Raw genomic sequence first — 17,507 nt, forward strand, 5'->3', positions numbered from 1 at the left:
AGCTAATTAAAATGTATTGTAAAGCATAACTGTTGTTTATTAAGTATTATTATTTATAACAATGTAGGTTTTAAATTCATGCCTTCTATAATCTTATACTTTTTATGAATTTAATTTTGTTATCAAATTTAATATTGTAGGTGAAAAGGAATACCTATAATAAATTAACCCTTATGGTAAAATGAGATTATTAATTATTGATAAAATATCCAATTTTGTAATCAAATCGTGTTTTTCTTTTAAGTAACATTATAAGCTAGAATTATGATTTAACTAAAAAAACCTAGTATTGTGTAGAATTTTTTTACAATTTTTTTTTTTTAAATAAGTTATTCAGCATTAGCTTTATAAAACATTAGACACTGAGAATCATTTACATAATTTGTGTATTTATTGACACTATAAAAACATATTTCTGTACATTTTCTCATCTTTTTATGTATCATTATATTAATATTGCATCATTCTAAGAGTACATTAAGTCAAATCGTATAGTTCTATGCCTTTCAATTAGTAGTTTGTTTATCAGTTTGAAACAGTTATGTGTGGTATTTACAATTAATTTTTAACAATTGTGTTAAAATGACAAGTTTGGAAGGACTGAAAAGAGCCTATTGTTAAGATAATTAAAAAGCTACTATGTATAGAATAGCGCGATTATCTTATAATTATTATAGATAAGCAATTATATACTAGCTCGTTATAATATGGTTATATTAAAATTAAGTTAACAGGTTAATTGGTCCTGCAACCACCCACTCTCTCTAACGCGTGTGCGGCCCCCGATCCGGAGATCGTAGACGCCCATTTTCATAATAAATAAATTGGTTGTCCGTGAGTAATTTGCAATATCTAAACATAACTGCGATAGTAAAAATGTTGTTCGGGTGGCGCGCATAATATACAAAAGTATGAAAAACAATATTATGCTTTCATCGAGCGTAAGTATTGTTATACATGATAATCGTTAAAGTGTAATAGGAACTCTACGGCGAGTTTATATCGATGTTTTGTGGTTTGACATTGGTTCCGATCTTTTCGGCTTCGTTGATGGTGTCCGGCAACTTGATATTCTTACTTTCCGGTAAAGTCATGGTGATGCCTGCGGCCGCGAACGCGGTTAATCCAAATACGAGCATTGTCGCAAACACTCCAAAATACTCGGTCTGAAAACAACATTTGACCGTTAATTATAAAGACAGGTTGCTACTATTTAAATGTGTGTGTTTGTATGTGTGTATGGATGTGGAGGAGGAAACATGGGTGAATCCAGCGCAGAAATGAGCGCACATGATACTGCAGTATAATAGTTGAATATAAAGTTTTCAGTGGCTTTCTGTGTTTGGTGTCCAGACTTGATGCGCTGGGAATTGGTCGGCCGCGCGCAGTTTCAGTTAGCTGCAGCGGTAAGTAGCCTACCTAGTTTCTTTACGTTAGTGATAAATGACTATGAAAATTTTAAAAATATCTTTGACTTTACGTTTATTTATTTTTTTTTTATTTAATTAAAACAATTTTTAATTTTCAACTTGCTTACGTTAAACACTATAATCTTGGAAATGCTATGTGTTTGAAAATAAAACAGATCACAGATATTTGTCTGCAGTTGTTGCCAACTATCGTAGGTAATTTTTAAAAATTTTAAAAATCGAAAATATCATTATAATTATTATTGTTTTAATATTTTTAGAGAGTACCTTTATCCTATCAAGAGTCAAGAGTGAATAGTGCATATTTAAAACATGAAGTAAAAACCATCCATGATAAAAAAATAGTCCACTATATAAATTGTACGGGGTGTCACACTTTGGCTCTAAACCAATATATTATAATTACTTACTCCAGTCCATTGATATTGAAAAAGTCATATAATTAATTGTCGATTTTTAGTTTTTACGATAAGATTAAATATCGGACGAATCTAAAACTATAGGAATACAATAGAAGTTTTAGAAGTGAGTACCTACGATACGTACCTATTTGGTTTTACACCAATCTTAACTGTACACAATACTGAATAAATAATATTACGATTAATATTAAAAAGGTAACTTTGAAAATTTTAAAAATGTCAAAAATTAAGTCAACAGAGGAAGCCTTTTACGTATAGTTTTATGAGTGAGTTAGATGCCGATACAAATTTTTACTTATTTTGTGTAATACAAAAAATAAATAAATAATAATTATTTTAAAATTATTTTTTTTCGCTTATCTAAGTTCATTACTTAAGTTAATTTTTAGAGTTTTTAGGTAATTTAAATACTAGCTTTACTAATGATATATTATACTTACCAGCAGCGTGGCCTGAGGCGCCAACATGGACCCTATCCGACCGAGCATAGAGCACATGGACATCATGGTGGCCCGCATCCTGGTGGGAAATATTTCAGCGGTCAGCATGTAAATTATGCAAAAGGCGATGGATATTGCAAGTTTACTGACCAAGAACAGTAACAGCTTTATCAAGAATAATTCTGTTTTTAGAGAAAAAGCAACAGAATAATATTATTAGTTAGGTATTACTTATTAATTATTAGGGACTTGTTATATTTGTACTCTGTGAATAATAATATGAAGAAGTAGGTAATAAACTAATAACGCTAATTGAATTTATAAAAAACATTTAGTTACTTAATAATAAACGCCGTTACAAATCTAACAATCAAACAGACGGATAAAGTTTTTCGTGTTTTACTAAAATTAATTGATTTCAACAAAGATACACAAATTAATTCTATCAAATTTCGAATAATTATTATAATTCAGAGCCTTTTTTTTCTGGTCCGTGCTACATTAATTCACATTATGAACAAAATAAATAATAATTAAAATGCATATTTTGAATGATTTTGAATGACTTTTTTTTGTTTTTTTTCTGATTTGCTAGTTTTAATTGACCCTCTAGTAATACTAATTATTCGCCTCCTCCTTAAATGAGCTTCAGGTTCAGATCCGTTACTAGTATACAGTGTAATCACGATTCAAGGTACCACTAAATATCTCAACTGGACGTTGAAGTGAATATTTTAGAGAGCTTAGGAGGTATTTAAATTTTAAATACACATTATTTATGATTTTAAAATGTTTACACTTTTGGTGTATGCATGCGCAATACAATTTACATTTTTTTAAATGGAAATACTATTTTTTTTACATATTCGGATAGATTATTTTTTTAAAACGTTTTTTGTGTAAAAAGTTTTTTTTCTATTTACAAAACTGATCAAGTTAGAGAAGTCAACATTTGAGTTTATGCTTAATTCGTGTTTAACAAAATTTTCACTTGAACCACTGAAAATGAAAAAATAAATGCCAAATAAATGATTAATTTACCTTATCTGCTTACAAATAATAATTTAATGATATCATAGAGTGATGAATATCTCGAGTGGTACACTGGTACCTTAAATCGTGATTACACTGTATGTATATTTATAAATCGTAGAACGTTTGTTTTATTTGCGAAAATTTGTGTTCTAATTAATACTTATTAGTTGTTACTCACCACCTGACATTAAGTTATACATGACGCAAGTGATGCCACTTAACACGAACATACAACACAGCGCTTTTTTTCTTGACATGCCTTCCATTATCAACCAGTTTAATAGACAAGCCGGGATTTCAATGAACAACACTAACGAGAAGTTTAGATACTTGTCTCCTGCAATGTCCGTCGAGCTTACCGTTAGACCGTAGTATACCAGGGTTACTGCTATCCTGTCAGAGGTAAAAAAAACACAACTCTTAGTAAGTCAAACAGTAAACATCAATAAAAATACTTTCGCAATTTTATAGATATTCGCTAAAACGAATCATGTGCCTCTATAATACGCAATGTTTATACTCACTAACTGGACGCTAACTGTTTTTAGAAACAGCATTCCCCCCCCCCCCCCCCCAAAAAAAAAAAATTAAATGTAATGCATTTATACTTTTTTAAACTTTTTCATAGTTAAAACCGTTACAAGTTATAAAACTTTTAATTTATAGGACAAAATATTAAATAATTTAAAAATAAAAATTCAATAAATCTGAAAAAGAGAAAACGTTGAAACTATTTTACATTTAGTTAAATTATGTGTTTATTATTAGATGTGGACTTTTATTTTCAATACATTAAGTATCTTCCAAAGGTTTTTAGTTTTTACATATCGGTAATCTAATCAATTATTTATTTTTAGAACAGTTTAAAAAATATTTTTACGTTGATGTTGTGTGAGTAAATTATATACATTGCTCCATCCGTTTCGTTTTTTTTATAACAATACTGTTTATGAAACATTTATTTTTAAAATAGTAGATAGATATATTTTTAGTTTATAGGTTTTTACGGAAATTATTGACATAAGTATGTTTTTTAAATATTTTAACGTAAAATAAATATGATTTACTAATTAATTATATGTGAATTTAATTCACTGATACTTATATTTTAAATACATGTGAACAAAAAGCACGTGATCACGTAAATCTTAATTCACGTTTGAATTCGAAAGCTCTACTGAAAAAGAAAAAAATGATAATAAAATATTACAATGTATTGTCTGATATTTTTATCTATGATACTATATGCTTATTAGCTTATTTAATTGATACGTATAACGTATAACACATAGTAATATTAATAATATCAGTAGAATTACTTAAAAATTCAAAAATACTGCACTCATCATTATCATGCGTGTTGTATTATCTTGCATTGTGCAAGAAATTATATAGGTATGTAATAAAAAAAATTAACAATTTCTTTATTCACGGAACACATTATTTAAAATATTTTAATTCTCATTGAATAGGTTGTAAGTAGCGACATAATAAAATGTTCTCTAAGCTGACCGTAAATTTCTAGCGTGTTGTATAATGGTTGTCGCTATGATAATGTGCAAAGCGATTTTATGTCAATTGCATCAGATATAGAATCCAGCTTCTTCCGACCATTGATAGTATGATATATTAATATATTATATAGTGAATATTTATTTAAAGATTAATAAGGGGGTGATAAATTGTGTATTTATTATATAAAATAAAAATCAAGTGTAATATATACTTTATCGTTCCTTTTACGATTTTTTTAATCGAAAACTTGGCAACGAGAAATTTTAAAATATTAATCTTTTATCTTTATAATTACACAATTTAATATTTTTTAAGTTTAAATTTTTTATATGATTTTACATAGCAAATTGAAGAATACCTACCATTATTTTTTTTTTTATATAATATTATTAACACAATTAACCGGTTTGCAAAAAAAAAATCTTAACGTCTCTAAAAAATACTTACTATACTGCGAAAAGCAGAATACTAATGGTTATACATGTTTTATATACAGTAAAAGCCGCTTATTAGAAACACGGATAATTGATACAATCGTGTTATTGAAACAAAATTTCTCGAACGGATCGGACTTATATAAGAACATTGAAAATAAATCGGATTATTGAAACACCACATCGGTTATTTGAAAAAATTGGGAGAAGGTCAGTTGACATATACACCGATTATCCGGCGGTAACCAATGCACTTCAATCTTATCTTTGCTATCGTTACGTTTATTTTTACTGTAATTTATCGTGAGAATGTTCTTTCTGTATGTACCGATTGTACCGTTTGTAGTTTAACTTCAGCGTGTGTATGTAAAGATTATTAGTGATTACTTTTTCTAAAAATCTAAAATAGTCTAAACGCTTTTCCAATTTTTATGCGACCAATCGTGGTTTGAAACTCATTAGACCGATTTGCTAGCCCAATACACACCCTCTGATATTTTTAATGCGGACGAGACTGGGCTTTATTTTAAAGCTCTACCTGAACACACATACACACTCAAAATAAGTGACAAAGCCAAAGGGGAAATATTACTCGTATGAAAATAAGGTCATGGAGTTACTCGACGCAAAAAAACAAATTACGATTGATAAATATTTTAAATAATATCGTAAAATATATACATTTGTGCATACTTTTTTAAATTATACAATATAGGTACATATATACATACATATATTTTCGCGTATCTATTATTCATTTTTTTTTTCAATCGCTTATTAGAAACAACCGGTTAATTGACACAATTTACCTTGGTCCCAAAGTGTTTTTAATAAGCGGCTTTTACTGTTACTACATTATATGAATATTGTGTGACGTTAATATGTATAAATGTGACTAAATTATTAAACTAGCGATCTTACCACACGTATGAACACCTGATCATCCTCCAGAATATAGTCGAAGAACGAATTATGTCTTTCAAGATGCCGCTGAAATTTGCATCGTTTTTTTCTAAACATTCCATGCTCTGCGAAAGTCATATATGCATTCGATTCGTTAGGTAATTTAAAACTGAACCTCATCATAAACTGTTAGTGTACGATGTGACTGTACTCGTATATGCTCAGACGAGTGTAATGTTATTTGAATTTAAAATATTACCTGTGTTTGGGTATTCAAATGCAGGTTAGGGAAAGGCTTTTTATTGACGGCAGCAATTTTCTTAAGCGTATTGATAACTTTGTCGTGTTTACCTTGACTTTCTAACCACTTCATTGATTCTTCCGTTAGCCTATATGTGAGAAAATAACAGTAAAATATTGTGTTAATTTACGAAAAAGAAAAAAATTCCAAGATAATCACCAAAAGTATGACAAGAACAGTAATCCCGGGATGTTAACTATCTGCAATAAGAGTCTCCAATCTTTCACAAAGCTAGCGACATAAGCCACTAAAATAGAGCCGACCGGGAGGAAACATTCTAGAATCGAATAATAGAGTACACGCTGATGGGGCAAAAATAACTCCATTGCTATAATTAGAGAAAAACATAATTTTAATTCACATTCACGTCTTATATATTCAATATATTTTAATAAGTCATGGAACTAAAGGACATTTTAAAAGTATAATTTATAAATATTTGTGTATGATAATTGTTTGGGAATTTGAGCTTCTTACGATTCACATACCTAATATAAAAGTGATCGAGTAAATTCCACTGGACACTGTCGAAGACAACAATTCCAAAATCAAGAACATCAAATAACTGGTCGAAAACGATTGAACGATACATAACGCAGCCGATGTAACTGCACAAAACACCATAGTAAACTTACGGCCATACCTATAAAATTTTGTAAGTTTTTGAACATTTTTATTCATGTAATATATCGAAAGCGTGAACTTAATCTGTGATAGCCTACACAGTACAATAACAGAATTATTTTTACAAGGTATTTTTTTTGAAAATAAATATTCATTGTTTTGAAAAGTGGTTCCTTTTTTGGAAATATTTTTTTTAAAAATTTAAAGTCATTACAAACTAATATTTTTTACTATTTTTATCATTCTAGTTTTTTATAACTATAAATAAAATATTTTTTTGAGAATTTTAATGTATTCATTTAAACAAATAAGGTTAATTAATAATTAAGTTACCAGATGAATGAAGCAGTAACCAACATAATCTGGGTTCCCATGTGCCACTCTACTTATCTAAATTTAAAATATTTATAAGTAATAATTTTTAATTAAACGAATATATTTGTTAGAAATTCGATTTTTATGCATTGACATTTTTAAAGAAATATTCTGCTTTAAATATGAAATACAAAAAAGTAAATCTTTTAAATAAGTAAAAACTTAAAATTTGATAACGATAAAAATAATTATAAATATTATGTTATTTAAAAATGTTGTCTTTTAATGATTAAAAATTATGTGAATATTTTTTTGAGAAATTAAAAAAATAAATTACAATTATACAGGTATTAAAAAAAAAATACATGAAGCTATTAAATAGATAAAAGCGTCTCATCCACTTCAAGTCATTCTTTAAAGGTATTGTGTGTAACTTTTATTGTTTGTTTTTTAGAAAAACGTGTTTTTTGGCAAAAAATATGTGTCTGCACTCTTATCTATCATTATAGCTGCGCCGCGCCGGAAAGATTAACCATATGCTAATGCAACGCAATCAAATGCAACGGTACATCTTTTATTACGATAAGTTTATCTTATACACGTTTTCAACAATTTTACTAATATTCCGTACACACAAGTTTTCACTTGTATGCGTAGGTAGATAAAAATTGTAAATTGCTTAGTGAGCCACCTAATCGTATTTTCCATGTGTTTAAGCGAATAATACGAATACTAAAATATTTGATACAACTTTAAGGTTCTCATTTAACATTAGTTATGATTCAACTGTACAAACATTAAATAGATTAACGAGTGCGTTTAATAGTTTGTGAAATTGCGGTGCCCTCTCACAAAATACTTCGCCATTCTCGTTCGTAGACCTAGACCATATCTTACATGTATCTACGCCTCTACAAATGGTATAGACCTATAGTCATGGTGTGTGCATATAGTTGGAGGGTGACTCTATACGTATAAAGTATATAAGTGCACTCAATACTTGTGAGTAACCACCGCATATCATACTATTATAATATATACGTTTCATGTATGTAAATATATGTATGTTTTATATCCATATAATTGTATAGGTAGGTATTTAACGAATTTGGTGAATTGAAATGGATACATAACAACAGGCATTTGACATATTATTCCAGTAGGTCGTCTGATACTTACTGCTTACTATGGTAATATTATTATGATTTATATAACCCGTCCAGCTTATCTTATTGGCACTCGGCGACTGTTACCATTTTACAAATACAGTGGTACATTAATTTATCATATTGAAAACAATATAATATTAATCCTACTTTCTATCTTAGTCTGAAGCATTATGATATTATTTTTTCAATATAAGCATATAGTTTTTGGCCCACATTTTTTTTTTTTAAATTGTAACGATTGCCGAGTGTCGAGATGAACTGGACGGGTTATATTGTATCTTACGAATGCTGTATTACGTACGAATTTCGTCGCAACCAATTTTACAATGGGTTTTAATACTAATATTAGAGCGAATTGACTAGTAATATAACATATTTAGAATGTTATCAATGTTTGTAGGTAGGCTTTTCAATTTTTTAAGCTATATAAATTCAAAAATACTCATAATTTGGTTAAAAATTAAAATATTGCAAAAAATCTACGCAAAAATGTAGATAATTATGAGATTTTTTCCTTTAAATTTTATAATAGATCTAATTAATTTTAATAATACAATTAATAACTTAAAGTTGGTTTTGCTGAATGCAAATTTGCTTTAATGTTCAGTTTGTAAGATGAAGACAATACGTCATGCAGGTGTTACGTCTTAGGAGCAATACCTATTACCATTTTAGTAAAATTATATTTAACTTATAGGAGTCACCTTAAACAGCAGAAAATCTAATATTTTGATATCCGGTAAAGTTGTAAGAACTGAGATAGAAAACGTTGCAAGATTCATATTTATTAGTGGTGCTCACCTGTCGGCAATTATCCCTGACATTGGTATTCCGATAAATTGACCGAAGTTGTTAACCGTTCCCACCATCGACAGCTTCCATTTGTTATCTTCGCACATTAGTCCAAACTACTTAGTAATAATATATGTATATTAATAATAATTGGTAAGTAAAATTATTACATGGTGATTTTCGCAATGTTAATATATATATAATCTTGTCTTTGTGTTTTTAATTTGTATGACACGTATATTTAGAAATTTAAAAACTTATATTTTAAGATTTAATATTTATAAAGATCTATTAATATTTAAAAAAAAGTATTTTATTTGAAAATAAAATAAAAAAGTGAAGACTATACCAAAAAAGTATTATAGAATAACTGGTACGTTATATTAATATAAAAGTATAACATTTAAAAAAAAAAAAAAAAAATGTTTTTTTTGTTTAAAACAATTTCGATATTATTTGCTAAATTATTTTTTTTTTTTTTTGTATAGGTATATCCATATAGACAAATTGTTTATAGGATCAAAATTATTTTAAATATAAGTTTTCAATATAATATAAAATATCATTAATGTATAAACTGTGTATTTTGAATAAAATTTGATTATATTATTTACGTTTTATACAAAGTAAAAATTAGTTTATATGCAATTTCACTGTAATGTTCCTATAATATTGTCAGATTTTTGAAATCGTATAAACGAAAAAGTTGCTACGAACACCGGAAAACGGACTAACTACGTGATAATGTATACGCTCGTCTTATCATAACACAGAACCGTATTTATACGTACCTCCGTGCCGATGGTGTTTTCGAAGTCTTCGAATACCCAACTGTCGCGGCACCACTCGATCGCGTCGTTGTTGAATCCACTGGACGAGCATCGCGTACCGTTTACCAATGGACCAGACAACGCAGCGTACCGCTGACACTTGCGCGGTTGTTTCGTATCGTTTCTATAAGGCATTGTGAACTGCAACCATTCAGGCTGGTACGTACGTTCTTTCGAGTTCGGCGCATCGCATTCCGGTATTTCACACCTGCAGTAGCATCAAAAAATATGTGCTTATTAAAATACACCTATCGCTTAATTTACCAATAAATATATTTTATTCACACCGACGGGTACTGTTATTTAAAAGTATGGTATGGAATGTTTACGATATAAAAAGGGGATAAAATTCATCATTTTTTTCAACATTTTTAAAATTTTTCATTAGTTAGAAGGTTGTGATCGCCGTCCACGGTATAACTCTACTTACTTTCGTTGAATCGTAAATGTTATGAATCAAGTACGTATTTTGTTACGAGACAAAGGAGCAAAGTATAAAATGGAACATTGAGTGGTATAGCCACTATGCGCTGTTTACACATATGATTAAGCTATTTAAATATAATCTACATTATAGTATACCTACTAGTAATTTATAGTTTTGATTTTATAATAATTAGTTTTTTTTTTTTTTTATTTATTTATTATAATTAAAATGTTTCAGTATTACATGCTATTTCAAGTTTGTTTACATACAAGTTACATGACAATTATTATTTAGTTAGTTATTGATCTTCGTTTTTGCTTGAATCTGAAAGAAGGAGATCTTGCGGTAAACGTGGTTTTAGTCGTTGATTTTTTTGTTTTGTTTCTCAGTTTGTACAATCATGCGCCATCGGATGAATTCACATTCGCGTAAAAGCTTTTGAACTAGATTGTTATCCAGTCTCAGAGTAGAAGGATTCCAAATAATTAATTTAAAATGCATTCAGTTATATATAGCATAATTATAGTAAGTATTTATTATTATTAGTGATTAGTGATTACCTATATATAAGTTGTACGAATTAATGTTATAATCTAGTATTAATTTAACTTATAATTATTACTCATTATAAAATATGGTTAAGTTAATTGTCAGGCTCAGGATATTTTCGATTATCAATCGGTACTGATACAGACGATATTTAGAGTCTATATATATATTCTCAATATTAAGATTGATGGCAATTTCAATCTGTACCTACCAAGTTACGCGGTAGCGTCTTAAATCAGTATTAGTATTAGGTACTTAATTAAAATATCTAAGTTTTAATATAAATTATGTTATCTATCAAATTATTAGACATTAAAACATCAAGTAAATTTCAGATTGCACTTCTTGGTATTAAGTTAATAATATATTCTTTAAAAAACTCTTATTTATCGTGTTTATTTTACCGGTTAACTCATTTCGTATTTCAAGTTTCAACCACGCCTCTGTGGTATTCATAAGTTAGATATGGAACACTACTGCACATATATAAGATGTTTCCTCATTTACTTATATGATAGATAATTGACTCCTCAAATTGACCCCTTTCGTATGGCATTTTCACACATTTTAAATTTTTACTACTACTTTTTTTTTGGTGCCTTTTGTAATTTAATACGCATTGTATTATTTTATTTTACTAAAATTCTTTTTTTAACATGCCTGAGTACTATAAATATTGAATATCTAGTACCGATAACTTTTTTTATTATTATTAATTAGCATTAAAAATTCAGATGAATTATAGCTATCGCCCTGTACGTTTTTCTCGGCGTTTAAGCATCCTATATTAATTAATTATGTCATTATTTATTGTTTTTTAATTAATTATAATAATAATTTCATATGGCCGATTTACACGATACTCGTAAATCATTCTAGTTGGATGTTGTCATAGTGTTATAAAGCAATTATTTTATTTTTATATACATATATATTGTATATATCTACATGAGCGACAGTCAGTTTTTATTCAATAGTTGGTTAAATTTTTTTCGTTTTATCTATCTGCTTAAATGAAGAAACATGTTGTAATGCAATTTTTTTTTTTTTGGTGTATCTATCTACTCACTATATACCTGCTCATATAAAATAAAAATAGATGCTTAAATATTTCAGTTTTTAAACATCATACTTGCATTATCATACGCAATCGTTTAAATTATTTGTCCAATGTAAGAAAATATATGTCACCAAAAATCATTAATGATCGTTTTAAGATACATCACTGCAAAATAAATTATTGATACATATTTGAATAGAGGTTTAAACTGAATTTTTTTAAATACTGTATTTTTAAGAAACTTATCAATTATTATACCAGGTATGGGAACACAAATACCATTTTAAGTGTAATAGTTACTATGTATAAATTAGATATTAGTCAGACATGGATTATGGACATGTGTAAGACATCTAGTCCTTCTTCCAATTGAAACTTGATAATTGGTAAACGACCAATTTTAAACACAACTTGATTTATTTCACATACCTCCACACAAGAAAAAAAAAATATAATAGATTAAGTTATTATTAATAATATTAATACAATAATTTGTATCGAATTGAAATATCTACGTATTATAAATGACCGTAACAATTTAATTTTTCAAATGATGGTTTAAAAATATCGTAACTTTTTTATGTAACTTATCAATTTTTATTTTATAAATTTTATAAATTCGCGTTTATTAAATAAAATGTCTGTTGAAACATGATTTATAATATTCATATTTTAATCAATACTATAATGTATACCAATTAATGAGTAGTAATTAAAGAAATTATTAGTCACTTACTCTGTAAAACATAACTTATCTGTATTTTTTTTTAATTTCATATTAATTACAAGATATGAATATCTCATTAATAGATTTAAAAAAAAATTTTTAGTTCTATTCGTCATTGTTAATTGTTAAACCTATATAGTAAAATATAAATAATTAAAGTTATTTAAATAGAATATTAAATATTAAAATAATGACTAGATATTTGCAATGAAAACTAATAAATTATATAAAATTAAAATATGATGTAATCTACAGCATAAATATTATCATAGTCTTATTCTTATGTGATACAATTGGCCATAACTATAATTATGATTTTAATGTGGTTTTAAAATCGTAGGTACTATTGGTTCATAGACACGATAGTTAGATTAATCAATTTTCTATTCTGGTATTTATGTCATAATATAAAAATAATCAGGTCTAAGTATATGTTAACTTTGAAATTAGGGGTTTATAAAAAATGCATATCAAAGGAACCTTTTTATACGTTTGTGCTCTGAAGGATATTACATTCGAATTTAGTAAATTGTATTCGATAATATTTTCCACGCGTTTACCTGTATTTTAAATCGCTGGCAGTGAAGACATAGGTGACCGGCGACACGTTTGAATACATTATTATGAGTCCGAATAATATGCAACCTATGACCTGGTACCGGCCCATGCCCAAAGATTTCAGCACTTGGTCGATGTCCATCATTTTGTGAAGAAATTCGATTTAATAATTCGCTTAAATTTTCCGAAGACGATGGTAGAAAAGTCGCAGAATATGTCAACGGCGCGCGACGGGTGTAATGTGCTGGTCATGGACACGAACTGCAGCAGTGCAGCAGTAGTCAGCTGCAAAACGAAATGATATTTACGAATATATTGATAACCTCTGTCGACGGCGGCCCGGTGACGACTGCACAACGTGAAACAGGTTTGCTCGGGATTTGGCCCTCGAGCTACGTCTGCACTTAAAACATCCACAAGTATAATATTATAAATTTTTAAACAAATTTAAAATAATATTTATATTATGTGTTGATATGAACCATGTTATATACGCGTAAGATTTATTTTGTCAAATGCATATCGTATTATGTAGGTACACGATAACAACATAATATAATAATATTATCGTACTTACTGCTAACTAGTGTAAGTATTGTAATAAAATGACCTATACGATGACGGGTGTCGTGTGTTGTTTTGACTTCGACTGTTCGTCCAGACACTATACACAAACACACATTACAATGACATGATATAATAATAATATTGAACAATAAGCGAATTCGTTTATCGGTGAAAACTGTGTGCGTACAAGCCGTACAATTCAATAATTGCCGCGTTGCATCGTCCGGCGATCGTGACTGGTCAATAAAGTGCGATGGTCCCGATCGTCGTTTTAGTTATATTTTTTATTAAGTGCATTTTTCTAGCGCTCAACGCGAACTAAACCATTTGACGTATACAATATGAACTTTACTGCGTGTTGTTTCAAATACACGAGTAAACCAGTTGCAGGTGTGTTAGCTGTATAATCGGGTATAGCCTTGTCGCGGCCCGCGAAATTCCAACCCTTTGAGTATGTACCTACACTCGTAAAGAATTTTATTGCGTATAATTCGGTTCTGAATCAAACATAAAAGTGAATTTAATCAAACGACATACGTTCGGGATTCATTTTCTCGAGGGAAGTCCAAGCTTTCACCTTCATCGTACAAATCATTTTAGTATTTTTGTACCGGTCAAATATTTCTTCTTTTTTATAATAATTGATTTTCTTTTTTTTTTTTTGTTTTACTTATCAAAGCACACACTAATAATCGCTAATACGCCTACCCTATCCTTGAATAATGTTAATGGTCATAATTTAAAGCTCTACGCTCATCATACTATATGTCTTAACCGTGAATCGTTTTATTTTATTTATAAGTAATAACACATAAAATATAATTATTATGGTTACAATTAATATGATTTGCGACTAAATTTGATAAGAAAACCAGAAATTAATGCGATATAATACATACGAATAAGATTAATTTAGTTTTAAATGTATGTATAATATCGTTTATTTTATAAAAAATTTACCGAGTTCATCTATCTATACTTCCGCAAAAAAATATTTCACTATTAAATTAATCATTGGAACATTTATAACCCATTAAAAAAAAAAAAAATAAATAAATATGATGAAACTATTATTAAATTTGAGTTTTATTCAATAAATTTATGAATTTTTCAATTGCTCAAATTAATAAAGATACTTGTTTGTTATTATTTCCTCGCCACCAAATTGTATTCAATTTTTTCACCCTGCAACTTAATTGATTGTCCGTTGTACTATGATTTTTTTTTTTTATAGTCTTACTAAACTTTCTAGTAATGATAAATGATAATCAAAATAAATTATTTACGATAAATAATAGCTTAATCAACTAATAATATTTCATAGAAAAATTAGAAACATGTAAAAAAAAGACAATTTTCTACAGACCTTTAAAGATCATACATTTTATTTGTTTTTAACAATCATTTTTATGGTAAAAATTGAATGTCAGTATTAAATATTAACTCATTCAAATTAATTTTTAACAATATTTCAAAATAAGCTAATATACTTTGTAAAATAGATATGAACTTTAAGATAAAATTATAATATAAAAAGTACAATATAGTGACAAACTGACAACATACTATAACGATTAACATAATAAAATATAATTTCAAATATATAATATGTTTACCATTTTTCCTTAAATAGATGACATGCTAGACGTTCTACACGTAAAAGATCATAGAAATGCAGAGATATCGAGTAGGAATATCGAAATTTTAAAGTTTTGATTAATGACTACTGACTACTGACGTAAGATCACTTGATGACGGGGTGATAACAAACAAGTACCTAATTGAATAAAAATAGAATATCGTAACATTTTTGGAAAATTAATAACTTTATTTTTTTCAAAAAAAAGTATAACTTACTATTTAATAAGCTTAAAAAAAACTTATCAGTGGAAATTCAATATCTTAATTAGTTGAAAAATAAAAATAATTAAAGAAATATAGAATTGAACACTGCATTTAACAATATACATTTTAAATGTCACCTAATACTTAAATATCTTTGGTTATGTATTTATGTTTATTATTATTATTTATTAGTTTTTGGTTATTATGTTATGTTTTTAGGTAATTTATGTTATTTTTAAAACTCATCATATACTAAAAATATAATACAAAATACCATTTAATTACACATAAAAAAAAAAATAAAAATATTTGTGATTCTATATTTAAGTTTTTCTCACAATGACGTTTTATCTTTATACATATTAAAATCTTGATATAATTTACTAATATTTTTTTAATATTTATATTCACATTCACCCAAGTTTTATAATTAATTAGATAAACTTTGTATGTTCAAATTTTTTTTAATTAATATGATGAATTTTAATTTTAAGTAACGTTTTTTAAAATTATTACCTTATCAAATATTTTATCCAACAGAATTATTGAAGGTAAATTATATATATATATATATATATACTTGTAGTATCTAATTAAAGATAATATAGGTAAAAGAATTTTAGTAGTAGTCGAGAATTTGAGATATCAAACAATTATTAGAAATGTATACTAAGTACATATTAAAAATTTCTCACGTTAATATGTCTTTTGTTTTATATTAAGTCACATATTATAATAGATAAGTAAAATAAATATTTTTAGATGTAAAAATATAAATTACGTGAAATGATGGCCATATGATGGCGTATTTAGGTAAGTATGTAAATAATTAAGTCAATTTAATGTAGACAATAGACAATAGTTAAACATTTATAAATATAATATGTACATTGTACATACATACACCTTGTACCTTGTATATTATATGTATATATTTGTAATTTGTATACAATATACAACTACTTACGACGTTTACCTATGTAAGCGTCATAAATCATAATAATTATATTAATTTTTTATTTTGTTTCATGTGAAATTTTTAATATAATAAAAAATATTTCATCAGCATTTACGGGTATTTCTCTACGGAAATCTATATTTACGAGAGCCATTAAAAATAAATGAATACAAGTGTACAACAGTACATAATTGTAAAATATTAAAAAAGATATATTTTCATCTATAATATGATTCCGTGATTTAATCGAATTAAAGGAATACTAGAAAATATGTATATTATTAATATCAAATAATAAACATTTAATTACTATTATACACACAAAAATAAAAATAGATATTTATTGCATATTGGAGTTGGGCACGCTCATAATATTAAGCTTATAGTTACAGCAAAAAAAAAAAAAAAATATTAAAACTAATCAGGTAATAATACTATAATTATTTTTTTTGTGAAAAAATTTAGCAACTGTAATTCATAAAAATCGTATTAGCCAACCAATAAAAATTCGTACGAGTACCTATATAAGTAACAAAGATTAAAAGAAGCTATGTTGCTTATGTACCTACGTATATATAATTAAAATTGAAAACAACTTATTAGTAT

General features: G+C 27.2%; 1 protein-coding gene across 2 annotated transcripts; it reads right to left on the reverse strand.

Annotated features, from left to right (window-relative positions):
* Positions 1–369: 369 nt before the first annotated feature.
* Positions 370–14,282, reverse strand: LOC112603303 (solute carrier family 22 member 21-like). Of its 2 annotated transcripts, XM_025351811.1 has the most exons (11): positions 14,109–14,282; positions 13,534–13,934; positions 10,172–10,418; positions 9,390–9,496; positions 6,969–7,123; positions 6,640–6,808; positions 6,439–6,568; positions 6,198–6,304; positions 3,506–3,720; positions 2,293–2,474; positions 987–1,166 (listed from the first exon to the last, which is right to left on the reverse strand). In XM_025351811.1, exons 2-11 carry the CDS (start codon positions 13,674–13,676, stop codon positions 987–989), a joined length of 1,635 nt encoding a protein of 544 aa, XP_025207596.1. In that variant the 5' UTR covers positions 13,677–13,934; positions 14,109–14,282. The 2 variants fall into 2 exon arrangements, with proteins under 2 accessions (XP_025207597.1, XP_025207596.1); XM_025351812.1 differs by lacking the exon at positions 14,109–14,282 and having other exon boundaries at positions 370–1,166; positions 13,534–13,676.
* Between the last annotated feature and the right edge of the window lie 3,225 nt (positions 14,283–17,507).

This window comes from Melanaphis sacchari, unplaced genomic scaffold (genome assembly GCF_002803265.2).
Source record: "Melanaphis sacchari strain LSU unplaced genomic scaffold, SCAv2.0 Contig105_pilon_pilon, whole genome shotgun sequence".
Lineage (NCBI taxonomy): Eukaryota > Metazoa > Arthropoda > Insecta > Hemiptera > Aphididae > Melanaphis > Melanaphis sacchari.